The sequence below is a fragment of the Pteropus medius genome, unplaced genomic scaffold, assembly GCF_902729225.1.
Source record: "Pteropus medius unplaced genomic scaffold, Ma_sr-lr_union100, whole genome shotgun sequence".
Taxonomy (NCBI): Eukaryota; Metazoa; Chordata; class Mammalia; order Chiroptera; family Pteropodidae; genus Pteropus; species Pteropus medius.
This window is the reverse complement of record NW_024354500.1, coordinates 33878813-33903982: the sequence shown is the minus strand read 5'-3', so window position 1 is coordinate 33903982 and position 25170 is coordinate 33878813. Positions and strand designations below refer to the sequence as shown.

At 31.8% G+C, this 25170-nt stretch overlaps 1 protein-coding gene across 1 annotated transcript; it reads right to left on the bottom strand.

The window, feature by feature from the left end:
• Positions 1–974: 974 nt before the first annotated feature.
• Positions 975–25170, bottom strand: CRISP1 (cysteine rich secretory protein 1). The gene is given in 9 exon segments (XM_039853085.1): positions 975–1067; positions 1069–1103; positions 5924–6012; positions 7691–7713; positions 7715–7785; positions 14636–14782; positions 15851–15941; positions 19059–19187; positions 25105–25170. Coding segments are annotated over 9 exon segments (744 nt in total).

Sequence of the window (25170 nt, the reverse complement as noted above, 5' to 3'; positions counted from 1 at the left end):
CCTACTATTATTCAGTGGTTCAGAGTATATGATCCCAGAGCTGTCCTAGGAGAAACTATGGGGGCGAATGACAAAAATCTAGAGAATTTTCTTTTATATTATATAAACTTTTAGAAAGAAAGAGCCCATTTATGGGGTGGGGGGCGGGGAAAGCACAAACCAGAAAAAATCCTGAAACTGAAAGCAAAATACCAGGTCATGGGCTCTCTTTGAAGCCATACACCTCATCAATTTCTTTAACGTTCAGATTCACTAATATTTACATCTTTATTTGAAATGAGGGATACAATATCCTCTCTACTATATGGATTACACCTTGTATGTAATCAATGCTGAATACATATTGTGTTAAGAACACACAAGTTTTATTTTCCCTGCTTTAAAAATGTGTATAGATATAGCGATGAAACAATTGAACATTTAAACCACTTGGAATTAGGCAATATTTACCTTACAGTTAATAAGACTGGACTCTTGTTGCTTTGTGGATTATTTTATTGATTGATTTAAAATAGAAATACAGTTAACAAGTAAGGAATTATTAGTTCATGTAAGTTATGCAGAGAAAACAAAGAGGGTGGTTGGAGACATGGGAAAGCAGAGGAAGGAGTTAAACAGAGAAAAAATCTCCTCTAGCACAGGTTATTGTTGAGGGACCCAATTATGCCATCAGCTGAATTATGTAAACTTAAGAACTATAAATCTCATGATTTAAATATGAGGCAGGTGTTGAACTGGACCTTTCACTTCAATGGTAAGAAAGTTTACAACAATGTTACTTCAGGATGAATAAGGACAGGAGTGCATGGCATTGTTGTAAATACTTGAAGCCCATATATGGTTAGTGAAATTTAGGATCTCAAGTATAATTAAACCAAATGAAATTCAGCAGAAGTTGCTGAAGCAAAGTAAGGTAAAAAATACAGTCAAGCAAACATTTTCCCAACAGTACATTATAGTGTAAATAACAAAGGTTATGCTATCTCAATGTCACAGAGACAGCTAGCTATGTACAGTAATTGAGCTGATGGGTGGCTGCATCCAAGAACTTGCTTTTGTAACTTACAGTTCAGTGTATTCATCCTTGTAGATGCAGGGGTTAGCTGAAAGGAAAAGCATGTTTATACAATATTAATCATGAAAAACTTACAATCTCTGTGGAAAAAGATTATGTCCTTAAAGGCATAAACATAAAATGTATTAAAAATTAATTAATTTTCATTATCATGAGCTAAGGTAATGAGTTAAATGAGGTCAGTTATTAAAGAAAAAAAGATGAGTCTAATCTGATATTTAACAGGTTTCTTTGATCACATTTTTTTGGTAGGACATCTAAACAGATTGGAGATGAATCATCTTTATCAATTATAATGTTATTTTGAAATCATTAACCTCATAAGCTATATACAGTAAAGTGATAAAAGTTTTATCTATTCCTTGTAGTCTGCTTATATGATGCCCTGTTATTTAATAGTTAAGGCATTTCTTTGGATTATTAAAATTAATATATAGCCACATATGACAATTTATCTCTGGGGTCTCTATTCTATTCCACTGGCATAGTCCGTCTTTAAACCAGTGCCACTTTGTTTTGATTACTGTAGCTTTGTAGTAAGTTTTGAAATTAGAAAGTGTGAGTCATCTAGCATTTTTCTTTTTAATTAAAACAATTAATATACAATAATTAATATAGTCAATGTAAAAATTATATAAGTTGCACACATAGGATAGTAAAATATCTCAAATAATCTCTTGACTCAGAGATTATCTTAAATAACAATGCAGTGGGCTCTATCCTATGAGCAGGCACATAGTACACCAAAAACTTTAAGTTATCCATCATTATCTTACTGTCTTCTGCTATGTGGTATTTTGGAGAAACATGATATGTGATAGATTCTTTTCTTTTTATGTAACATTTTTTCTTTGACTTATATAAGGTGTTTTAATTCATCTTTTTCCTTTTATCTCTTACTCTCCCTCATAGTTTTATTGAGATATAATCAACATATAACATTGTATTAGTTTAAGGTAAATACAATAATTTAACATATGCATTTAGTATGAAATGATTACCACTTAATTTAGTTAACATCCATAACCTTATAGTTATACTATTTTTTTCTTCTGATAAGAACTTTTAGGATCTACTTTCTTAGCAACTTTTGAAAATACAGGATAATATTTTCAACTACAGTCAATATGCTGTACATTACATCCCCAGAACTTATTCATCCTATAACTAAAAATTTGTACCTTTTGATCACTTTCACTTCACCTCATAGCCTCTAAAAACCACCAGTGTGTTCTCTGTATCTAAGAGCTTGTTATTTTTAGATTCCACATGTAAGTGATATCATATAATATTTACTTTTCTCTGACTCATTTCACTTAACATAATGCTCTTAAACTCCATTCATATCGTTGCAAATGGCAGAATTTCCTTTTTTATGGTTGAATAGTATTTTACTATACAGCTTTGTGTTTTAATGTAGTCCTACTTGTTTATTTTCGGTTTTGTTGCTTGTGCTTTTGGAATCGAATACAAAAAATAATTGCCAAAGCTGATAACAAGAAGATTGCCCCCATAGTTTCTTCTAGGAGTTTTATAGTTTTAGGTTTACATTTAAGTTTTTAATTTATTTTGAGTTAATTTTGTATATAGTGTGAGATAGTGGTCCTGTTTCATTCTTTTTCATGTAACTATCTAGTTTTTCCAAAACTGCTTATTGAGTAGACAATTCTTTACCTTTGTATATGCTAGAGTCCTTTGTTGTAAATTAATTGACCATGCATGCATTAGATTATTTCTGGGCCCTCTCTTCTGTTCCACTGATGCCAGTACACACTGTTTGTTTACTAAACTTTTGTTTACTATAGATTACTAAACTTTGTAATATAGTTTGAAATAAGGGAGTGTGACACCTCCAACTTTATTCTTTTTCTCAAGATAGTTTTGGCTATTTGATGTCTTCTGTGGTTTTATACAAATTTTAGAATTGATTGTTCTAGCTGTGAAAAATGCCAATGGAATTTTTGTAGGGATTGCATTGAATCCGTAGATAGCTTTAGGTAGTATGTACATTTTAACAATATTAATTCTTCCAATCCATCAGTATGGAATATATTTCCATTTATTGGTGTCTTCAATTTCTTTCATAAATGTGTTATATTTTCAGTATATAAATCTCTCAATTTTTTGGTTAAATCTATTCTTTTTGATGCAATTGAAATGGATTATTTTCTTAATTTTTTTTCTGATACTTTGTTATTTGCATACATAAACACTACTGATTTTTGTATGTTAATTTTGTATCTTGCAACTTTACTTAATTCAATGACTAATTCCAGCAGTTTTTTAGTGAAGCTGTTTGGATTTTTTTATATATACCATCATATCATCTTCAAATAAAAACTGTTTTCTTCTACTTTTCTAATTTGGATTTTTTTTTTTTTTTTGCCTAGTTACTTTGGCTAGGACTTTTAGTGCTGCGTTGAATAAAAGTGGCAAGAGACCATACTTGTCTTACTCCTGATCATAGGAAAAGCTTTCGACTTTTCATCAGTGAATATGATGCTCGCTGTGGGCTTGTCATAACTGGCCTTTATAATGTTGAGGTAAGTTCCATCTATACCCAATTCGCTGAGCTTTTATCATAAAAATGTTAAATTGCTGAATACTTTTTTATCTGCATCTATTGAGATAACTATGTGATATTTATTCTTCAATTTGTTATCATGATATATCACATTGGCTGATTTGTGGATGTGGAGCCATCCTGGCATCCCTGGAATAAATCTTACTTGATCATAATTTATGATTTTTTAATGTATTGTTGCATTTGGTTTGCTAATATTTTGTTGAGATTTTCAGGCCCATGTTTATAAGTGATATTGACCTTTAACTTTTTTTTTTTTTTTTAATTGTGGTGTCTTTCTCTGATGTTGGTAGCAGTCTAGTTTTGGCCTCAAAAATTACTTTAAAATTGTTCTCATCTCTTTAAATATTTAGAAGAGTTTCAGAAATACCATTAAAATTTTTTAAGTATTTGACAGAATTCAGCTATAAAGTCATCTGGTCCTGGGCTTTTGGTTGTTGGGAGATTTTGATTACTGATTCAATCTTTTTACTAGTAATTTATTGGTTCAGATATTCTGTTTCTTCATGATTCAGTCTTAGTAGGTTGTATATCTTGATGAATTTATTCATTTTTTTCTAGGCTGTCCAATTTGTTGACTTGGAATTGTTTATAGTAATCTCTCTTGAACTTTTTTATTTGTGTGGTATCATTTACAAAATCTCCTCTCCATTTCTAATTTTATTTATTTGAGTCCTCTCTCTTTTTTCGTGGTAAGTGTAGCTAAAGATATTTCTATTTTGTTTATTTTTAAAAAAACAGCTCTTAGTTTTATTTTTTTCTATTGTCTTTTCTGTCTCTACTTTATTTGCATTCTAATATTTATTATTTTATTATACTAAATTTGAGCATAGTTTGTTCTTTTTGTAGTTCTTTGAGGTATAAAGTTGAGTTATTTACTTGAGCTTTTTCTTTTTTTGTTAATATAAGCATTTACTGTTATAAATTTCCTCTTAGAATTGCTTCTCCTGCAGTTATATATATTGTATAAATTATATTAATTTATAAAATTTTTCCTATTTTATAAGTAGGAATTTTGTTTTCATACTTTTTAAAAAATATACTAAATTAATTATATATTCATATCCAGGTCTTATATTTTTAAGATGTTTCCACTTCACTGTGTTCCAATCTTAGACATGTTTCTTTCTCTAGTAACTCTCATTTTCTCATGCATTTATAGGTGCATAAAGGGCTTAAGCTATTTATCTTCTATGTCATAGGTTCAATTTTCTCGAGTAATACTTCTCTTTTTCCTATTCTTATTTTACTTCTATTACATTTTTTATACCATTGTAGACCTTATTTTTTAATCTCTTGAGGAAAAAAAAAACTACCTCATGTTATAATTAGTATGTATTTTTAAAAAAACTGGAGTAAAAAACAGTGAAGTTGAAAGTGAAAGAAAGAGAACAAAGAAGAATGAGGGGAGACATATTATATAAATAGAGAGAGAGGTTGAGAAAGAGAAAGAGAAAGAGAAAGAGAAAGAGAAAGAGAATTCATTTCCCTTGTTTTAAAAGGAAACAGAGTGACCTGGTCAGGTGAAGAAAAATAAGAGTTCTGGTATTCCAAGCCTAAAGATAAAGAATATTTTTTCTGGATTTGTTATTTTTCCACAAACTTATTAAAAATTATTTTATTAAAATTATTCCCAGGGATTGAGAAATTTTGTTTGCAAGAGGTTCTGCAAAAAGGATTTTTTGTTATTTAAGGGAATAAACATGTAATTGAAACCCATTTAGTTAATTCTAAACTTTAGGTTAGATTTACATAAGAAATGGAATAAGATACTGTAAGGGACAATGTGATCATCATCTAATGCCTTTTGATGTGTCAGTGAGCACATGGATGAATAAAGATCACTTAGTAAAAAATTACATGCCAAAATAAGGTCAGGCAGGTAGGAGAGTTATAGAGCAGCAAACAATCTGAGAACACTGGCAACCTGAAAACAATATGTCTACTTTTAGGGTTCCAACAAGAGAGGCCAGAAAGTTTTTATGGAGCAGAGAAAAATTTGCATTTATGTTAACATTATGTTACCTAGGTTGCCCCAATTAGGGTCTTTAAATTTTAAGGTGGGAACTTGAGTTTAAACATAGGTATTCTAATTTTCATTCCAGTAGATTTAATTAATGGTCTTCATGGTCACTCTGGGGAGGGAGAGGGAGAATAAAATAATATTAACCTTTCCTGTGAAATATTGTTAAATGCTTGATTTAAAGAACACGTAGCTCCCAGATCCACAGTCAACATTAAGCAAACTGAAATGTAAAACTTACTATAAAGCTTATCTTCACAGTCATCTGGAGAGTCTTCACATGGACTTCCCATATTATAAGGTTCATTCTTTGTGTCAGGTCTATTTCCTCTTAAAAAAAATAAAAAAACGTGATCTAATAAAATTGATGTTTGGAAAATGTATATAAAATTTAATCATCATTTACAATCATTTTAAAAAACAATTTGTGAAAATCACTTATATGTAACAATTATAATCTTTAAGATAAATTTAAGATTTCTAGACTTACAATGATGATAAGTTATGTTTTTCAATGTACGACTGGCAATTCTGGTGTCCTAAGAATATTTTGAAGCAGTTTGCACCTTCTTGGACAGTCAAGTTCTAACAAGACTGGGACCTGCGCATGGTGGAGTCCAAAGCAGCAGAAGTGCCATTTACAATAGGATATTTTTCTTTATTTATACCTATAAGGACTTCATAAATGATCATGTAAAAAGATATGGTTCTTAACAATGTTAAGAAAAAATTTAAGTGAATAGAGGTGCTCTAATTTCATCTTGCACTATATCATAAGAAACTTGATACATGCTAGTGTCTTTTATAGAAGTACATGAACTATTATAAAAAATAAAAATATGTCAGCAAAGTTAAATCTAAAGAGTTGGAGGAGAAAATAAGTAGATGAGAATTTCCTGTTCTGAGATAATTTGAAGTTTCAGAGAAGACTGGCTTACCTGCAGATAACTAAGAAAATAATGTGCATTATAGCTGATTCTTACTATTATTCAAAAAATGATAGAGAGAACATTCTATCCAATATTTTTCTCTTTGATATTCAAATTGCTAAAGTTTTACTTTATAAAATAAATTTATTATTTAGTCAATAAAGGATTTTCTCAGATACTTAGCCAAATCTTTGGCCAAGAAAATTTTCCCATTGCAACTTCATGCATTATGTATTCTACTTTTTAAAAAAAATTTATTGTTAGAGGTTCAGCACAGACCACAAGCCCTTTCAAAGATTTAATACAATTGATGTGTTATAGATGCAGGTAGATCTTACTTTTTTCAGCACTAATTACATAGATAAAATCAAGACATAAGACCAGAATTAACTCACATAAAGTTATTATATAAATATATTATATATAGTAAATCTATAGTAATATTGAGGACTTTATTTCAAGTGTACAGGTTATAGGATAAACCATTTTCATTGGTTCATATTGAACATCTTTTATTGTACAACATAAAACATGGGAGACAGCAGTTAAACACCATAGAGACAAAGGAGTACACATGCCAATTTGTGAAACAATCAGATTATTTCTTCTATTTGTTACTCACATTGTTGATAATACGTACATTTAATTTCTAAAGAAAAGGCATATACTGGTAATTACACTAAAAAGCTAAATACAAGAACACTTGGCCTTTTCTATTCATTCTTGCATTTTTGCCCTTGAATTCTAAAAGTACTCTTCATTTTTAAGGTAAATATTCTGTCTCTTTGCTTATGCTAGCTCAAACAAGTTTGAATCAATATCACATAGCAAGACTAGTGGTAATAGTTCTAAATTTTAACATTCTATTAATGATATATAGATTTATTTAGAAAATATGATTTAAAGAAAAATGTATGAGTATGTGTGTGTAATGTTTTTGGTATTGGTAAATGACATTTTATCTCTAAAGTTTTGTTTAACTGAAATAAAACATTTGATATTTTAATAATGTTTATAAAACTAAATTGAGAGGGATATATCTCTCAAAGAGATGTGAAACCAAGTTGTATGATACATACTCATGACAGTTGTGACAAACATGAGAAATATTGATTTTTTTTGTAGCATGATGACACATCACAGCCAATGAGGTAAGAAGTAGCCCAAACGAGCTATAAATATAAAAATATCATTTTACTAATAATTTGATATTTTGTAAAATGATTACAATACAAATATTGCTATCAATGATTGAACATAAACAGCCTTGTGTTTTAAAATAGTTTGAGCATAACTTACTAGGAAGTCATAAAAACAAAAAGATTACCATACATCTAGATAATACACACATATATATGCACTCTCAGTGGCCATCATTGATCCTGGGTCATTCTATTCTTCTTATCAAATCTATATGGAAAGTCAGATAATATGATGAAGGCTGATTGGTGATTATGTAAAAATCAGAACACACAAAAAAACTTTACTTGTCAGAGAACAGGCGTAGTGTAAATTAATGAGTTAGAAAATGACTCAGGTTCAATTTCTATTTAGACCACTTCCTGGTGGGATGGTATGTACCATGATATTATAGTTTTATAAGACAAAGTCATTGTAATTAGAAGATACATACTGACATACTAAAAATTAAGTATCATGATGTCTGTAACTTACTTTCAAAGGGTTCAGAAAAATGTTTATATTTTTATAAAGAGTTAAAACAAATTTTGACAAAGTGTTAAGAATTTGCAAATTTAAGTAATAAGGGTATTTCTTATACCTTTATTAAAAGTTTTTGCAAGCTTGCAATGCTTTAAAATAAAAGTCTGAGGAAAGAAGAGTGATGTCAAAAAGATGATGAATTAGGAAGTTCCAAACCCTCATATTTGCATGGATACATTAAAAAAAGAAAAAAAAAAAACCTACTGGAGACTGGCTAAAATAACTTCATGGGAAATGTGGGAAATTGTCAAAGATTTATAACAACCAAGTGAACACCAAATCAAGAAAAAGCCACAATCAAAATGGTGGTGAGTTTCATAATGCTATTACTCTTCCTTGACATGCTGCCTCCCTGGCATGCCATAACATGGTTGGCAGAAGATGGCTTAGGTTTATTTTCCTAACTTTGTCTGGAGGAAGTTGAGACGCTCTTAGTTGCAATATTTTAAACTCCCTATGTGCTGCCCCAAATAATGTTCTTCATTTTGCCTGATTTAGAGCTCAAATGGGGAACATAGCATAGCTTACATCTCAGGCTAGAAAGAGCCATATGAAATAATGGGCCTACCTCATGGTAGCTGAAGAGTAACTATAGACCTTCTAACACTTGGGGCAAGAGATTATAGATAAAGAAATACTACAGAAGAACTAAAGTGCCTAGAAGAAGTGGGAATGAGATGGTGTGGAAAATTAAGACATTTAAAAGAAGCTGTGCATTTGAGTGAATTGAAAAAATCACAGACATAGTCTCAGGGAAGATATATCTTCAGAAAAAATTAGAAGACCTAAAATTTTACCTTGTACTGATTCCAAGTCTCACAATATGCCCTGTTAATTATTCAAGTTCTTTACTATCAGTCTGCAAAGACTAAGGGAAGTTGCTCTTTTTATTCAAATACCTAATTTTCAACAACAGAAAAATCACAAGGTATACAAAAACAAAACAAAACAAAAACAGGAAAACATGGCCCATTAAAAGGAAAAAAAGAAATCACAAAAAACAACCTTGAATATGCACAGATATCAGACTTACTATACAAAGACTTGAAGACAACTGACTTAAATATACTCAAAGAGCTAAAGAGAAACACAGACAAAAGAACTAAAGAAAATCAGGGAAACAATATATGAACAGAATCACAATCTCAACAAGGATTAAAATTATTTTCAAATGAAAACTGAACAGAAATTCTGGAGCTGCAAAATACAATAACTAATTTAAAATTTTAAAAAATTATTAAAGATGATCAATAGCAAACATAAACAAGCAGAAGACAGCATCAACCAACTTAAAAACAGGTAATTTGAAATTATCCTCCTATCTGACTACAAAAAGAAAAAAAAATGAAAAAGTAAACAGAGCCTAAGGGATGATGTAAAGGACATCATCAACAGACCCATATATACATTATGGAAATTCAAGAAGGAGAATGTAAAACAAAAAGAGTAGATAAATTATTTGAAGAAATTGTGGCAGAAAATTTCCCAAATTTGAGGAAAGACATGGAACTACAAATCCAAGAAGCTCAACGATCTCTAAGTAGAATAAAACCAAGACCAAGATATACTATATTCAAACTATCAAAAGTCAAAGACTAAGAGGAAAATCTTGAAAGTAGAATAAAACCAAGACCAAGATACATTATATTCAAATTGTCCAAATCCAAAGACTAAGAGAAAATCTTGAAAATAGTGACCCATCATGTACAGGAATCTCTAATAAGAATACAAGAGAATTTCTTAGCAGAAAACTTCTAGTACAGGAGACAGTACTTGCAGTATAGAAGGTGATACATTTAAAGTTCTGAAAGAAAAAAACAGTTAAGCAAAAATCACTTATCTGGAAAAATTTTCCTTCAGAAATCAGGGATAAATTAAGATATTCTCAGAAAAACAAAATCTGAGGGAATTCATTACTACCAAATCTGTCCCACAAAAAATTCTGAAGGAATTTCTTCAAATGAAGTAACATGAAGCCATATATAATGAACTCTAGTAAAGTACATGGGCAAATATAAAAACCACTATTGCTATAATTTTTTTTTGTAGTATCATTCTTTTTATTTTTATAAGATTTAAAAGACAAATGCCTAAAAATAATGAATTTATTTTAATAAGTGTTCAATATATAAAGAAAATGATAAAAGTAAGACATACATAGAACACTCCAGCCAATACCAATGGAATATACTTTTTCCTCAAGTATATATGTAAAAATAGTATCCAGGATGGACTATATGTTAGGCTACAAAACAAGTCTTAATCCATTTAAAGTTTGAAATATAAGAAAGTATCTTTTCCTATCACAAAGGAATAAAACTAGAAACCAAAAACCAAAAGAAAACTGGAAAATTTGAAAATATGTAGATATTTAAAAGTACACTCTTTTAAAAAAATGGGTAAAAAGAAACAAGGAAAATTAGAAAATATGTTAAGACAGAAAAATAAAAATTCAACATACTAATATTTAGGAGAAAGCAGCAAAAACAGTTCTGAGAGGAAAATTTATAGCTGTAAATGATTATATTAAAACTAAAATTTCAAATCAGTAATCTGAAGTTTTACCTTAAGAAATTAGAAAAGATAATTTAAACCTGAAGCTCATAGAAGAAAGGAAACAACATAGGTTAGAACATAGATAAACAAGATAGAGGATAGAAAAATAGTAAAGAAAATCAATAAAACCAAGAATTGGATCTTCAAAATGATCAACAAAATTGATAAATTAGCTAAATCATAAGGAAAAAAAGAATAATCAAGTAAATTAAACAGTAAATATTAGACTAAAGATAAATAAAATAGAGAACAGGAAAATAGTAGAGAAAGTAATGTGACTAAGAGGTGGTTCTTCAAAAAGATCGACTGTAATCAAAAAGCTTTTTGAAAAAGAAAAGCTCTGGCTCTGATGGTTTCACTGGTAAATTGTACCAAATATTTGAAGAATAATGAATACCTATAATTTTTAAAGTCATCTAAAAGTTTCAAAGTGAGTAAATACTGTTTAACGTCTACTATGAAGCCAGAGTTATTCTAACACTGGAGGTAGACACAGAAATTACCAAAAAAAAAAGTAAACTACTGACAAATATTCCATATGAACAGAGACGCAAAACCCCTCAACAAAATACTAGAAAAATGAGTTCAGCAGCATATTAGAAGAATTATACACCAAGACTGAATGAGATTTATTCATTCAAAATAATGGTCTAACATGAAAATCAATCAATGTAGTCCACATTAACATAATGATGGAATAAAAAACCCCACGTGATTACATCAATTGAAGCAAAAAAAAAAAAAGCATTTTAGAAAATTTAACACCTTCTCATGACAAAAGTGCTCAACAAACTAGTACTAAAAGAAAATATCACAACATAGTAAAAGCCATATATGTAAACTTTTCTGCTCACATTGTACTCGATAGTAAAGATGAAATTATTCCTCTAGGTCAGCAATAAAACAAGGATGCTGGCTTTTGCCACTTTTTTGAAACATAGTACTGAAAATCCTAGCCAGAGCAATTAGGCAAGAGAAAAAATATCATGCAAGATGGAAAGAAAAGAGTAAAATTATCTCTGTTCATAGATGATGTGATCTTATATGTAGAAAACCTTGACAATGCCACAAAAAATTGTTAGAATAAAAAATTCAGCGAATCTGCAAAGTATAAAATCAACACACGAAAATTGTTTGTATACATTTGCAGTGAACAATCTGCAAAAGAAATTAAGAAAACAGTTTTATTTAAAATAATATCAGAAAGAATAAAACACTTAAAAATAAACCTAACTAAGGAGGTGAAAGATTTGTACACTGAGAACTAGAAAACATAGCTAATAGAAATTAAAGAAGATTCAAATAATGGGAAAGACAGCCAACGTTCATGGGCTAAGGACAAGTTTTTAACATGTCAATATTACTCTAATCAATCTACAGATTGAATGTAATCCCTATCAAAATCCCAATGACTTTTTTTTTTCACAAATAGAAAAACGCATCCTCATATTTCTATGGAGACCCAAAGGATCCCAAATAGACAAACAATCTTGAAAAAGCAGAACAAAATTGGAGGTCTTATACTTCCTGATTTCAAAACTTACTATAGAGTTATGGTAATAAAACACTGTGGTTCTGGCATAATGATAGATATATAAACCTATGAAATAGACTGGAGAGACCAGGAATAACCTCTCACATATATGGTTAAATGATTTTTCAACAAGGATGCCATGACCATTCAATGGGGAAAGAATAGACTTACCACAATAATTTTAGGGAAACGAATATATACATGCAAACAAATAAAATATAAAAATTTAACTCAAATGGATCAAAGACCTAAATGTAAGAGTGAAAACTATAAAACTCTAAGAAGGAAACATAGAGGGAAAACCTTATGATATTGAATTTGGCTATAATTTCTTGATATGACACCAAAAGTACAGGCAAAAAAGAAAACCAAGAAAAAAAGATAAATTGAACTTTAATAAAATTTAAAACTTTTGTGCATAAATAGGATACTATCATCAGAGTAAAAAGGTAACATATACAATAGAAATTGATATTTGCAGCAAATGCCTGATGAAGGATACATGTCTTATAACTCAATAACAAAAAACAAACAACCAGATTTAATAATGAGCAAAAAATTTGAATAGACATTTCTCCAAAGAAGATACACGAATGGTTGATAAGCACATGAAAAGGTGTTCAACATCACTAACCATTAGAGAAATGAAAATTTACAGTACAGTGAAATTCCACTTCAAACTTATATTTTGTATAATATACAAAACAAACAAAAAACACTGACAAAAACCCCCACAATGTATGTGTTATGTATTAAATGTTTATGTCTCCCCCCGCCCCGCCCCCGCACCGCCAATTTATATTCTGAAACTTTAACCCAGAGGTGTAGCTCTATTTGGAGATGGAGTCTCTAAGGAATTAATTTAGGTTAAATGAGACCATAAGTGTGGGGCCATGATATGATAGGATTAGTGTCTTTATAAGAAAAGGTACCAGAACATGATCTTCTATTCCCCATGCCTCTCTCTCTCTCTCCCCAGGCACACACAGGAAAAATATCATCTGAGGACATGGTGAAAATTGGCCATTTATGGGCCAAGAAGAGAGTTCTCACAGAAACTGACTATGCTCCAGATGTTCACAGACTTGTAGACTCCATAACTGTGAGAAAAGGAATTGCCATTTTTTAATCCACTCAGCCTATGGTATTTTGTTATGGTAGCACAAGCAGATCAATAGAGTAAGGATGTGAACAATTAGGAAATTTAATTGCTGTTGGAAATGTAAAATGGAAGATTTCCACTGCTGTGAAAACAGTGTCAGTTCATCAAATAATCAAACATAGAATTACCATATGAGCCAGCAATTCTACTTCTGGGTATATACCTCAAATAACTAAAAACAGGGTTGAACAGATAGATATTTGTACACCAATGTTCATAGCAATATTATTCCCAACAGCCAAAAAGTGGAAACAACCTACTTACCTATCAATGGATGAATAGATAACAACAGGTGGTAAATACATAAAATGAAAATTTTTTTAGCCTTAAAAAGGAATAAGATTATGACACATGCTACAACATGGATGAACATAGATTGAGGATATTATGCTAAGTAAAATAAGGCAGATACAAAGGAGCAAGTATTGTATGATTCCAATTATATGATGTATATAAAGTAGTCAAATTCATAGGGACAGAAAGTGGAGTGGTGGTTGCCAGAGGAAAAGGAGAGGGAGAAATAGAGTTATTTTAATGGGTATAGAGTTTTAGTTCGGGAAGATGAAAAGTTCTGGAGATGGATGGTGGTGATAGTTGCATAAAAATTTGAATGTAGTTAATGCCACTGAAGATTAATTTAAAAGTGGTTAAAATGACAATTTTTATTATATATGTATATGTATATATGTATATATACATATATACATACATATATAGTTATATTTAAATGTAATTTTATCACAATAAACTAGAAAGAAGGGGATTCTATTGTTTTCATTCTTTACAAATATAATTTATAAAGGATGTTGATATTTTATGATTTCGTTACTTTCTAGAAAATCAAATGTATAAAGAAGAAAACATCTTCTCCAGGCCATCTATTAAGGGAATCACTTTCCTTTTTTGAAGATTATGAGAAACTCAGTGGGTCGAGTTTAAGTTTGCAAAAAGTGGGTAGAATAATTTTCCTTAGTTTTGTCACCTATCTTTTTTTGCACATGCTTATAGTCACTTAACCAATGTATATATTTGCCAGTATGCAGGTTATCTGAGTGTAATGATCAACCGTTTTGTCTCCATTCATTGATGTCCATTCTCCATCCTTAAAATATATGGACTCATTGTATCAGATTCCAATTAAATTTGACCCTGAGATAGGATCGGATGCCAAATGTGTATTTTCTCCACAAAAAGTATCTGAAAGGAGGGAAAGAGCTGGGTCATGCTATAAAAACTTGGAAATATTTTACATGGATGCTTTTCTTATTTTTATTTTTTAAATGTTTCACTGATCGTCCAAGCAATGTCTTATAAGAGGAGGCAAACTCAATTGTATCTGCTGACCATCTCCTTTTTCACTGATGAATGAACTTCAGGTGCTCAGGTATAGTGAGAAGTTGGCAGTAGGAGATGTTGAGCAAGTTTGGAAATCAGATCAATCAACGTTTCAGTCTTTGTCATTTCTAAGCTGATGTAACAAGGTCCATGTTTTGAAAACAAACACATAGAGGTAGTTATCATGTAAGGACCTTTAGATAAATGTTTGCTCATTTAACCATTCACTTGTGATACGAGCTCTTGAACAAACATAGTATTCAGGAGAGATCTGCCTTTTTCTGGGGATGGAAAGACTCACATTGCTAATTCACTGCTCAACAATATTGGATCAAAATACCCAATAATCTATCAATATGGAAGTTTTATTAGTATTTTAAAAATATTTTGTATCAAACAAGTATCTCATAAATATTATTAATCTCTAATTGTGTAGGAACTACTATTGGCTTTTCTGGAAACTAGCAGTGACCCACCTAATGTATTTGTCATGAGATGGACTCATTTTTGTGCTCCTAAAATTGTTCTTTTGAGCAGCTCAGTGGAGTTGAATATAACTTAGCTCTCAACTGCACTAGTGTTCCAAAGCTTAAGAAATGGTGATATTGTGGGTAGCTAAAATTATTACGTAAAGTGGAAATCTCCTAGTCTTCTAGTTTTTCATCCAGTCATCATTGTATTACTTAACTATTCTGTGACACTGACAGCTGTGATTCTTTTCTTCTGATGCTCAGAATATGGAATTTGAAAATTCGAATATCCAAATTTAAAAATTAACAGCAATAAAGCAGTATAGTGGACCACAATTCACTGCTATTTATAGGACAAATGTAAATATAGACTGGATGACTTGCCTTGCCTTATCCTGGTCATTTAACAATCTCTGAGGACTTTTAAGCATAAAGGTAGGTCATATAGATACATACCTACTTGCAATTCTTCTATTAAGTGTGTTGCTCTCTACCAAGTCACAATTGTTTGACAAATTTCTGGCATTTTGTGTAGCTTCTTCTTTCCAACTCTACAATGGAAGAGTAACATACAAACACATGACCTTAATGTCTCCATTATAAGATTCTAGTTTAGTGTTTCTAAAAATTGAAGGCTAACAATATCCTCAATTATATAAAATAACTTAAAAAATAATACTATTCTTAAATATTCTGGTTGGAAAAGTTACACCAAGCTTTCAATTTATTGTTTTAGTCCTTGAATTTACAAAATCAAAATTTGTTAATATAGTTCACATGTAGCTTCTCTCTCAGAACTATTAAAGAGGTTAACTAAATGCTTCCAATAAAACAGACCAGAGTTAGAAATCCCTCCCATTATTTATTAGTAGTTTTACCTCTGACACATTATTTAATCTCTTTGAATTCTTCATCTGTAAAATGTCAGCCATAATTCATACCCAATAGTTTGTTCAAAAGTTTTAATATAATTCATGCAATACAATTGTATGATAAATCTTATGCTACAGGTATAATAAATATGATAGCTGTTGTTAGAAACAAGTACAGTGTCATACATCTCTGTATAAAATTATGAATAATAATAATAAATTATAGCTAATCTTACATGCCAGGATCTGTTACCAATTCTGTATGTATATTCTCTTATTTTTACCCACAGCAACTCTACAAGGAAAGTACTATTATTATTCTCATTTGCAGATGAAGAAATTGAGGCACGAAGATGTTACATAGTTTCCAAGATGATACACCTTATAAGTGGCAAAAAGAAAATTGGAATCCAGATTATTTTGACTCCAGAGTATGTGCTCTTAACTCTCAATGTGTGTTAATTCTGCTGAGTTGAAGCACTTTGTTAGGTATGTCTCCAAATAAGATGAAAGGCAGAGCGTTTATATCACTAGTTATGGGACTCTGTGACAAATGATCTCTCAAACTCTCTTCCTCCTCACACAGTGTACATCTGTTTAAAAGACTGTCCCAATATCTGCATCCAACGCATTTCCAACAAAAATTGTGTTTGTATTTTACTATAGAATTTTCCATAAATCATTCAGCTACTCTTTAGAACAATTTTTGGATGACACCCTAACTTAGATTTTCAATATTTTTCCTAGCATCAAAGAAGTTTATCTACTGTGTATATAGGTGCCATTTGTGTTAGTTTCTTAGAATTATATCTCAAGTTGATGAATTTAGTAAACCAAGAGATAAATTAAGTAACCCATTAGCCTAGGGTCAAAGTAAAGTCATAGTTTTGTGGAGTTTGATTGTTTCATTCAATAAAAGATGTATTTTAGTAACGGATATATCTAACTGAACAAGTAGAGATGACACAACACAGCCCATTAAGGCATAAAATCTCCTGGTAATATAAATACTGTCATTTCAGTAATTAGTAAAAAATCTTGCTTATTAGGACCAGGTTATCAAATGATCAGAATTGGAACTTCTTTGGCCAATTTAGAGCTGATTGCTTAACATTTCCTTTGATTAATGTTGATAAGATACTCCAGTTTTATGAAACATCTCTGATTAAAATCACTAGTATTTATGATTACTGTAGCTGTAAATTCTGGCTTTAATGAATGGCTCTATTTAAGCAGATTCTAACCTAACGTGCAGAAATTATTATTATTTTTTTGAAAAATCTCTGCCTTGCAGTTGTGATGGGCTCTTTAGCCCTACTATAATTCTATCAATTCCTTTCTATTTGTGTTGTATGCATTGTTTATGGAACAACTCAATTCCCATATTCTTTTTAAAATATTACTCGATTTTACTAGTACACTCAAGTTATCATTTTGTTGCTCTCTCATATCTTTGCAACTTAGCACTTGAATACATTCATCCTTATGTTCTAATGTTTCCTTTGTATAAATCTTTAATCCACAATAGTAAGTTCTCTGAATTCAGAGGCAATAATTTCCACTTACTCTATAACATTTTTTCGTACATTTTAGCTACCCTTATTTGCTCATCTGGAAACAAAGGAGTTTGGACCCCGTTTGTCCTAAGAGAGGTAAATAATTAAGAACAGGAGCCTGGAGCTGGTCCATTTGCATTTGAATCTATACTTATCCAGTACTTATGACTGGATAAGCTACCTAATTTCTCTGATGTTCAGATTCATTATCTGTAAAATGGAAATGATAGTATCGAATCACAAAATTATTAAATTAAATGAATTAATGTAATATGGTTCTAAAAGAGTGCCTGTCAATAGTACATACAATAAGTAAGTCAGATAAAACACTCACAATGCAACAATGTCTATAATAGCTATTGATTTTTATTATTTTGTTCAAATAACACGATAGATTCTAAGATGATCAAGAGATAAATTTTGGAATCATTTTTCTAGTCACTTGCTTCCTCCCCTTTGTCATTTGCCTAAGAAAGCTATCCTTTAGAATTGCCCTCCAGAATCCTCACTATTTCTAATGCTTGCTACTTTAGGACAATCCAAGGTTCAAGAAACCGGGATAAGATTTCCCAAAAACCTGAGTGACACTTCTGAGAGATAATAAATGTGAGGCTAATCATCTGAAACTTCCTTTAATTTTTCTTTTACAACACCTAGTCTGCTCACACACAGGTTTATAGTGGAAAGACAATTACTCTCTCCTTGTATGGGATGCAAGGGAACTGGAAAAAAGATCTGTCAATATTTGTTTACCTGGCAGCATCACCTGGCTTAGAGTCTGGACATCTTCATTCTCAGATGAGTGGCTTAGCCCCTGGGCTGCTGCTTAATGAAGACACAAAGTTCGTATACTAACGATAATGATTAGTAGCATCAGCAACAGCTGGGAGCTTGGCATAGCCTCAATCCGGACCTGAGAATGGGGCCCAGGAACCTGTCCTGCACCAAGTACTTCAGGTGAGTCTGAAGAACACTCGAGTTTGAGTAGCACGATCCTGGGGTTCTGTGAATGAAGCCAGGCTGTCTGAGTTGGAAGTGTTGTTCTGTCATTTATCAACTATATGATTAGAGGAAAGTTCTCCACCTCCTCTGGGCCTCTGTTTCTTCTTTTACAATGCTGTAGGTTTGTTTGTGAAGACCAAACTTTTAGTGTTTTGACAGTGATTAGAACTTAATAAAAACTCAGTAAACACCATAACTATTATTGTCTTCATTGTTATGGCCATTTAATTAATCTTACCATTTTCAGCACGTGGGTAGCCATTGGTATTACTCTTCTCCTGAGACTGTTATGTAGAGTAACAATTTCTTCTTGTACATTTGGTGATTCAGTGAGGAATGTACTATGTGGAACTATAGTTAGTTTTGTCTGTTACCAGAAAATTATTAATTAGTCTTCTTTTAAGTGGAATTTATCATGTATAATACACTACTTACAGACCTATACACCATATTAATTTATAGTTTATATAGAATAAAGAATGATTGACAGCATTTTAAAATTTATGTTATCTCAATATGTTAGTTTCCATTTCTCCAGCGCTAGTTTTGAAGATTCCTGAATTCCAGTCTGATATTATACAAGTCTATAGAATAGAGTACTGGATATTCTGTAATTGGGTTTTTTCAAATTTACGATTAGTACTTTGGACCATGTTGAAGCACTTTTTATTGGACAACATAAACCACAGTAGAAGATGTTTTGATATCATACCTTTTACCGACAGACTTCCTTTTCTTGGCTCATTCCCCACCATATCTCCTCCAAGCGTTCTCTTTGCTTCCCAGGTAAACCACTTACACTTGAATTTTTGTTTGAAGGTATGTGTCTGGGAAAACCTAATCCAATATATTCATTATTTATTATCTTTAACTCAGATTTTGCAACTTTGTCTTATTCATATGAGAAAACAATATTTGCATCTGTATATGTATATATAAAATAGGTTTCAAATTGGCTACAATCTAGAATTTATGACTGTTTTTTGAAGTTATTTACCTTTTATTCTGTAACTCATTAAGAAGAAAAGTAAATGGCCTTAATATTTTAGGTTAACATTAATTGCAGCAAAGAGTAGCTTCTTTTTGTCTTTGCAATATATCATATGTACATCATATCTTTAAAAAGGTGGCGAAACTTATGTAGTATGATTAGAATGGTATTTATTTTTTTCTCAATTCCCACAGGACTATCAACATAGTTTCTGAGTGGATAGGATCCAGTGTCATACCTTGCTTAAATATAAAAGTAGTCATTGTCATTTATTTTATATCAGTGGTTTTAGGGTGTGGGGAAAAGGCATAAATATGGAATTCAAAAGACATCATTTCCTCAGAAGCACATTCACATTGTGCTATTTTTTTGTCATACTGCAAATAACTCTGGTCTAGACTAGAAGAGTGATTGGTGACTCACAAGAATCCCTTACTATTTCCAGATTATAACTTTCCTTATTCCTCTGAAAAACCCTTCTCCAGTGAAACTCATGACATTCAGCTCTACCACCTCATCCTTGAAAATCCACTCTCGTATAACAATTTTCTTCTCATTTCCACTCATTCACAGAAATTGGATCTCCTGAAACAAATTCATCCTGCCTACTCCAGTGTCTGCAGCCAACTTGAGAGACATAGATAATTCCAACTGTTTGACAACTCAGGCTTTTCAACTCTTCCTATCTTAAATCTTTAGTTTCCTGCCTCGATGGTCACAATCCATATTTTTTTGATGGCTTCATAATGTCACATCTCCCAAATCAGCTAGGAGCATTTTCCTGTCTGACCAGGATTCCCTGTTCTTCCGAGTCACTAAGGTCAGTCACTCTATTTTTCACACAATCTAAGCATCACGCTCATTCCTCATTTTCTCAATTTGCCTTCTGTTATCTTTCTTTTCTATCCATGTTCTCTCATTTCAACAACTCACTTGCTGAATCCTTTGCCTGCCCACACCCGTTAGGTTTAGATGGAACCAAAAATTTGGATGAAACCCAAAATTTCCCTGCCTGCACTAAGTCTACTGAGCATTGGCAGAAAAAATATCACAAAATGACAAATGTTGGTATTCATATTCAGGCTATCTAATATTAAATTGTCCTTTAATTCTTCTCATCGATTCTACTTACTTACCTACTTAACTCACTTTGCCTCTCTCACAATGTTATGGCAGAACTTGTGCACTGTATCCCAATCACATCTACCTCTCTCAATTGATTGTGATATATCCTACTTCCCTCAGTAAGAGAAACTATCAGAAGAAAGCTGTTTCAACTTCTCTTGCCCAGTCCACAATCTACCTATATTTGTTCTCATTCTTTCCTTCTTCTCCTTTGTGATTTTGTAAAGCGGGTCATACTTTCCTTTTTTTTTTTTAAAAAAAAAAAAAAAACTATTTTATTGAAGTATAATTGACATGTAAAAAACTGTACTTATTTAATGTATATAACCAAGTGATTTTGAGGATAAGTATACACTCATAAAACCATTACCACCATCAAGACTGTAAACATATTCATCACCTTCCAAAGTTTGTTCCCATCCCCTTTATTATAACTATTGCTGTTATTTCATGAATGTGGAAAAAAAAGCAAACACTTAACATAAGGTCCATCTTTGTGGCAAATTTAAAACTGGATATCCACATGCAAAAAATTTAAAACAGTCTCTTATTTTAGATCATACACGAAATAGATTACAGACTTCAATAGAAGACCTGAAATCATAAAAATTTTAAATGAAAACATAGGTAAAGCTCATATTGGTCTTAGCAAGCCCAGGCAATAAAAGCAAAAATAGACAAGTGGGACAAGTGTAAAAACTTCTGTACAGCAAAGGAAACCATCAACAAAATGAAAGGTAGCTTACAGTATGAGAGAAAATATTTCAGGCCATATATATATAATAAGGAGTTAATATCAAAAAAAATATAAAGAATTTATACAACCCAATGGCAAAAACCAACAAAAAAAACCTGATTAAAAATTACACAAAAAACATGAACAGACATTATTCCAAAGAAGACATACAAATTGACCAACAAGAATATGAAAAGGTGCTTAACCTCATTGATCATCAGGGAAATGTAAATCAAAACCACAATGAGATATCACCATACATCTGTTAGAATGGCTATTATTAAAGACAAAAGATTTCAAGTGTTGGCAAAAATGTGGAGAAAAGAGAACCCTGGTCCACAATTAGTGGAAATGCAAATCAGTATAGTCATTATGAAAAAATAGGATGGTGTTCCTCAAAGAATTAAAAACAGGCCATTCTTTCAAAAGCACACTTTGCCAGCAGTGTTGTTTAGTCCATTCTCTAAAACTTTTTCCCAAATCTTATATTATTTTTTCATTTTATATTCAACCATTTTTTGTATTTTTTTCTCACTAGCATTTATTTATGATGATGTTGCTTATATCTTAAAATACACAAACAAAACTCTTGATTTATCTCACTTTCCCATTCCATTATTGTTCTTTCTCTCTATTTTCCTTCCCTACCAAATTCTGGAAAACGTTGCCATCACTGGTTGTCTATAATTTCTCACTCTCTAATATAGTCTTACATTCACTCTCTCATCATTTATTCCACTCAAACAATGGGTTTATACCAGGGTTGATGTACCCTTTCCCCAACTTCTCTCTCTCCCCACCAGGCATTAGACAATGTCTAAAGAAATTTTTGGTTGTCAGAACTGGGTCAGGGAGAGTACTCTGCCATCTTGTGGATAGAGGCTAATGATTCTGCTAAATATCTAAAAAGGCCCAGGACAGGCCCCCCTCAATAAAGAATTATCCCATACAAAATGTCAGTAGTGCTGAAGATGAGGTACTCTGTTTTGAAACAAATCCTATTAAGGTCACCTACAAGCTCAATTTTAAATTCAATATATTTTTTACTATCTTCAACCTACTTAATCTACGGGTAATTGATCCCTTTCACTAAGCTGTCAGTGCAGAAGTAGTCTTTTTCTTCGTGTAAGGGACATTTTTCTTCTACCACCAGATTTCTCTTCCTTCACCTGAACTGACTGTGGCTACAGCCTGACCTTCTACTGGCCTCCCAGAATTAGCACATGCCTCGTCACCTTTACACCCTCCCTCTCACTCTCCTATGCAGGGTTTCATACCCCATTCTCCAGAGTAAACATTTCAAAATATATACACAAGGAAGTCACTTTGCTGTTAAAAGTCTTCCACAGTTTCCAAGTCTTAGAAAGAAGAACTCAGTCTTTAACAAAGCCTGTGAAAACCCTGCTGACTTCTCAATCTCTACTTAGGACACGCTCCCCTACTTTTCTCTGCTTTAGTCTCAGTGATTTCTTTTAGTTATTCCAATGCATCAGTTTCCATTCTGCCTTAGTATTTGCGTAAGCCTGTGCTTTTGTTAGCATGCTCTTTCAGCTTGTTTTACCAAATGAAACCAATTTACCTTTCAGATCTGAGGACTATCTCATCCTAATTAACTAATTATGTCAGACAAAATCAAATCAGCTCAATTACCTTATTGTAGCTCCCTGTACTTTTCTTTCAAAGAGCACATTCTGTAACATCTACCAGATTCTCATGGAAAACATTATACCTCAGTAAAAAAATTTATATCTGTCTAATTAGATGCCTAGTATCCCAGTAAACTCTAACATTGAAGGAAAGTTTAAAATAACATTCAAGTCTGGTGGTCAGTCTATTTATTTTCTACCTGGAGTCTAAAAAAGAGAAGGTATCACACTGTTTTTTTGTTTGTTTATTTTTGGACAAATTGGAGCAGCTTATTATTTATTTTAACTGGATATCATGTTTAAAGTTTATGTGATAATTTTGTGTTGGGGGACTTAATTTATCTTATCTTCTTGTTTCATTTAAAATTCTTAAACCTTCATTTTCTGAACAAACAATTATAAAATTGCGTATAAATGTTCCAATAGTTATCTGTCTGTAGAATGTATACGTGTTATTTTATCAATGCCTCAACCCCTTCATATTTTTCCTTTGTATTCCTGGCCCGTATTGGATCAGTCTCTTGTTTCCTTGAATGGGAAGGGGTCTCTCTATTTACTTTTCTATCTGGGCTGTTAACTGTGATACTGATTCCTTCTTTCCCATGGCAACGTGGGCTAGGCTATCTCCCAGAACTTGGATTAAGTGGCTTTGACCAGGCTAGTATTAACTAAGTCTTAAAGGCCAACGTAGTTTTCTCACTGCCCGCCTTTTCCTTCTTCTTCTGGCATGGTAGCTATGCTTCAGCTTAGCTTTTCCTTACTGTGAAGTATGAATATCCTCCCACCAACAGTCGGGGAGTAAAGTGGGCAGAGAATCAGAGTGAAGGAAAGAGAACACTTCTTCAAGACTCTGATTGCAGCTTACTGGGGAATTGTTGGGTATTGGACAAGAGCTCTGCCTGGTTTCTCTCTGAGGCAGAGGTGTGAGTGATGTGATACAAACCAACACCCCAATAGTCTAATGCACATGGATTCTCTTTTATTTATAATATTAAATGCCTTCTACTACTGACTTCTATCTAGCATATAAAAATATAAAACCCAATCATTTTCTTTACCAAAGCTGTTGACTTCAGCTCATAATAAAAATATTTTGGGTATATTAAAAATGTAGTATTTTCTTTATATCATTGAGGTTATTTAGAGGTACATGTTGGGTGAACATAAAATATTAGGGACTTGTTTCTTATTATGCCATTGAGTGTTTCGTTTCTGTTTTCTGAGTGTTGAAATTCTTGTTTTTAATAATCAGTGAGAGTCGGGCCTCATGTATTTATTCCATTTCTAATAGCTCTTCACAATTCTCTCCTTGCTGTTGGCACCTTTCATTTTATATTACTTTTGATGTGTTAAAATCTTACTATAGTCACAAATCAGATAGCTCAGTTTGCATATTGATAAAATACCTTTTCTTGGTAAACAAAAACAGTATATTTTCCCCCATTTAGTCATGGAAAATACATGGATAAATTATAAAGAAGTAATTCCTATTCTACATTCTCAGCTTTTCTGAATTATCCGCAGGCATGGGCCTATGGAGCCAAACTACTTAGGTTTACTTTTAGGCTCTGCCACTTTCTAGTTATATGACCTTGGCTATATGATTTAATCTTTCTTTATAATACGAGGTTAAGAATAGTACTTGCCTAATAAGGCTACAATGAAAACTAGATGAGTAATGGGCATAGTGTCCCCACAATAGAGCCTGTAACAAAATGAATTCTACTACGGGGTTAGCTCTTATATTTTCTGGGAAGTAATTATAAAACCTGCAAACCTCACATACTCTTATCATCAAAACAGGCAGAAAGCTAGCAGCAGCAGCCCAAAATAAGCAGTGGTTCATTGTCAT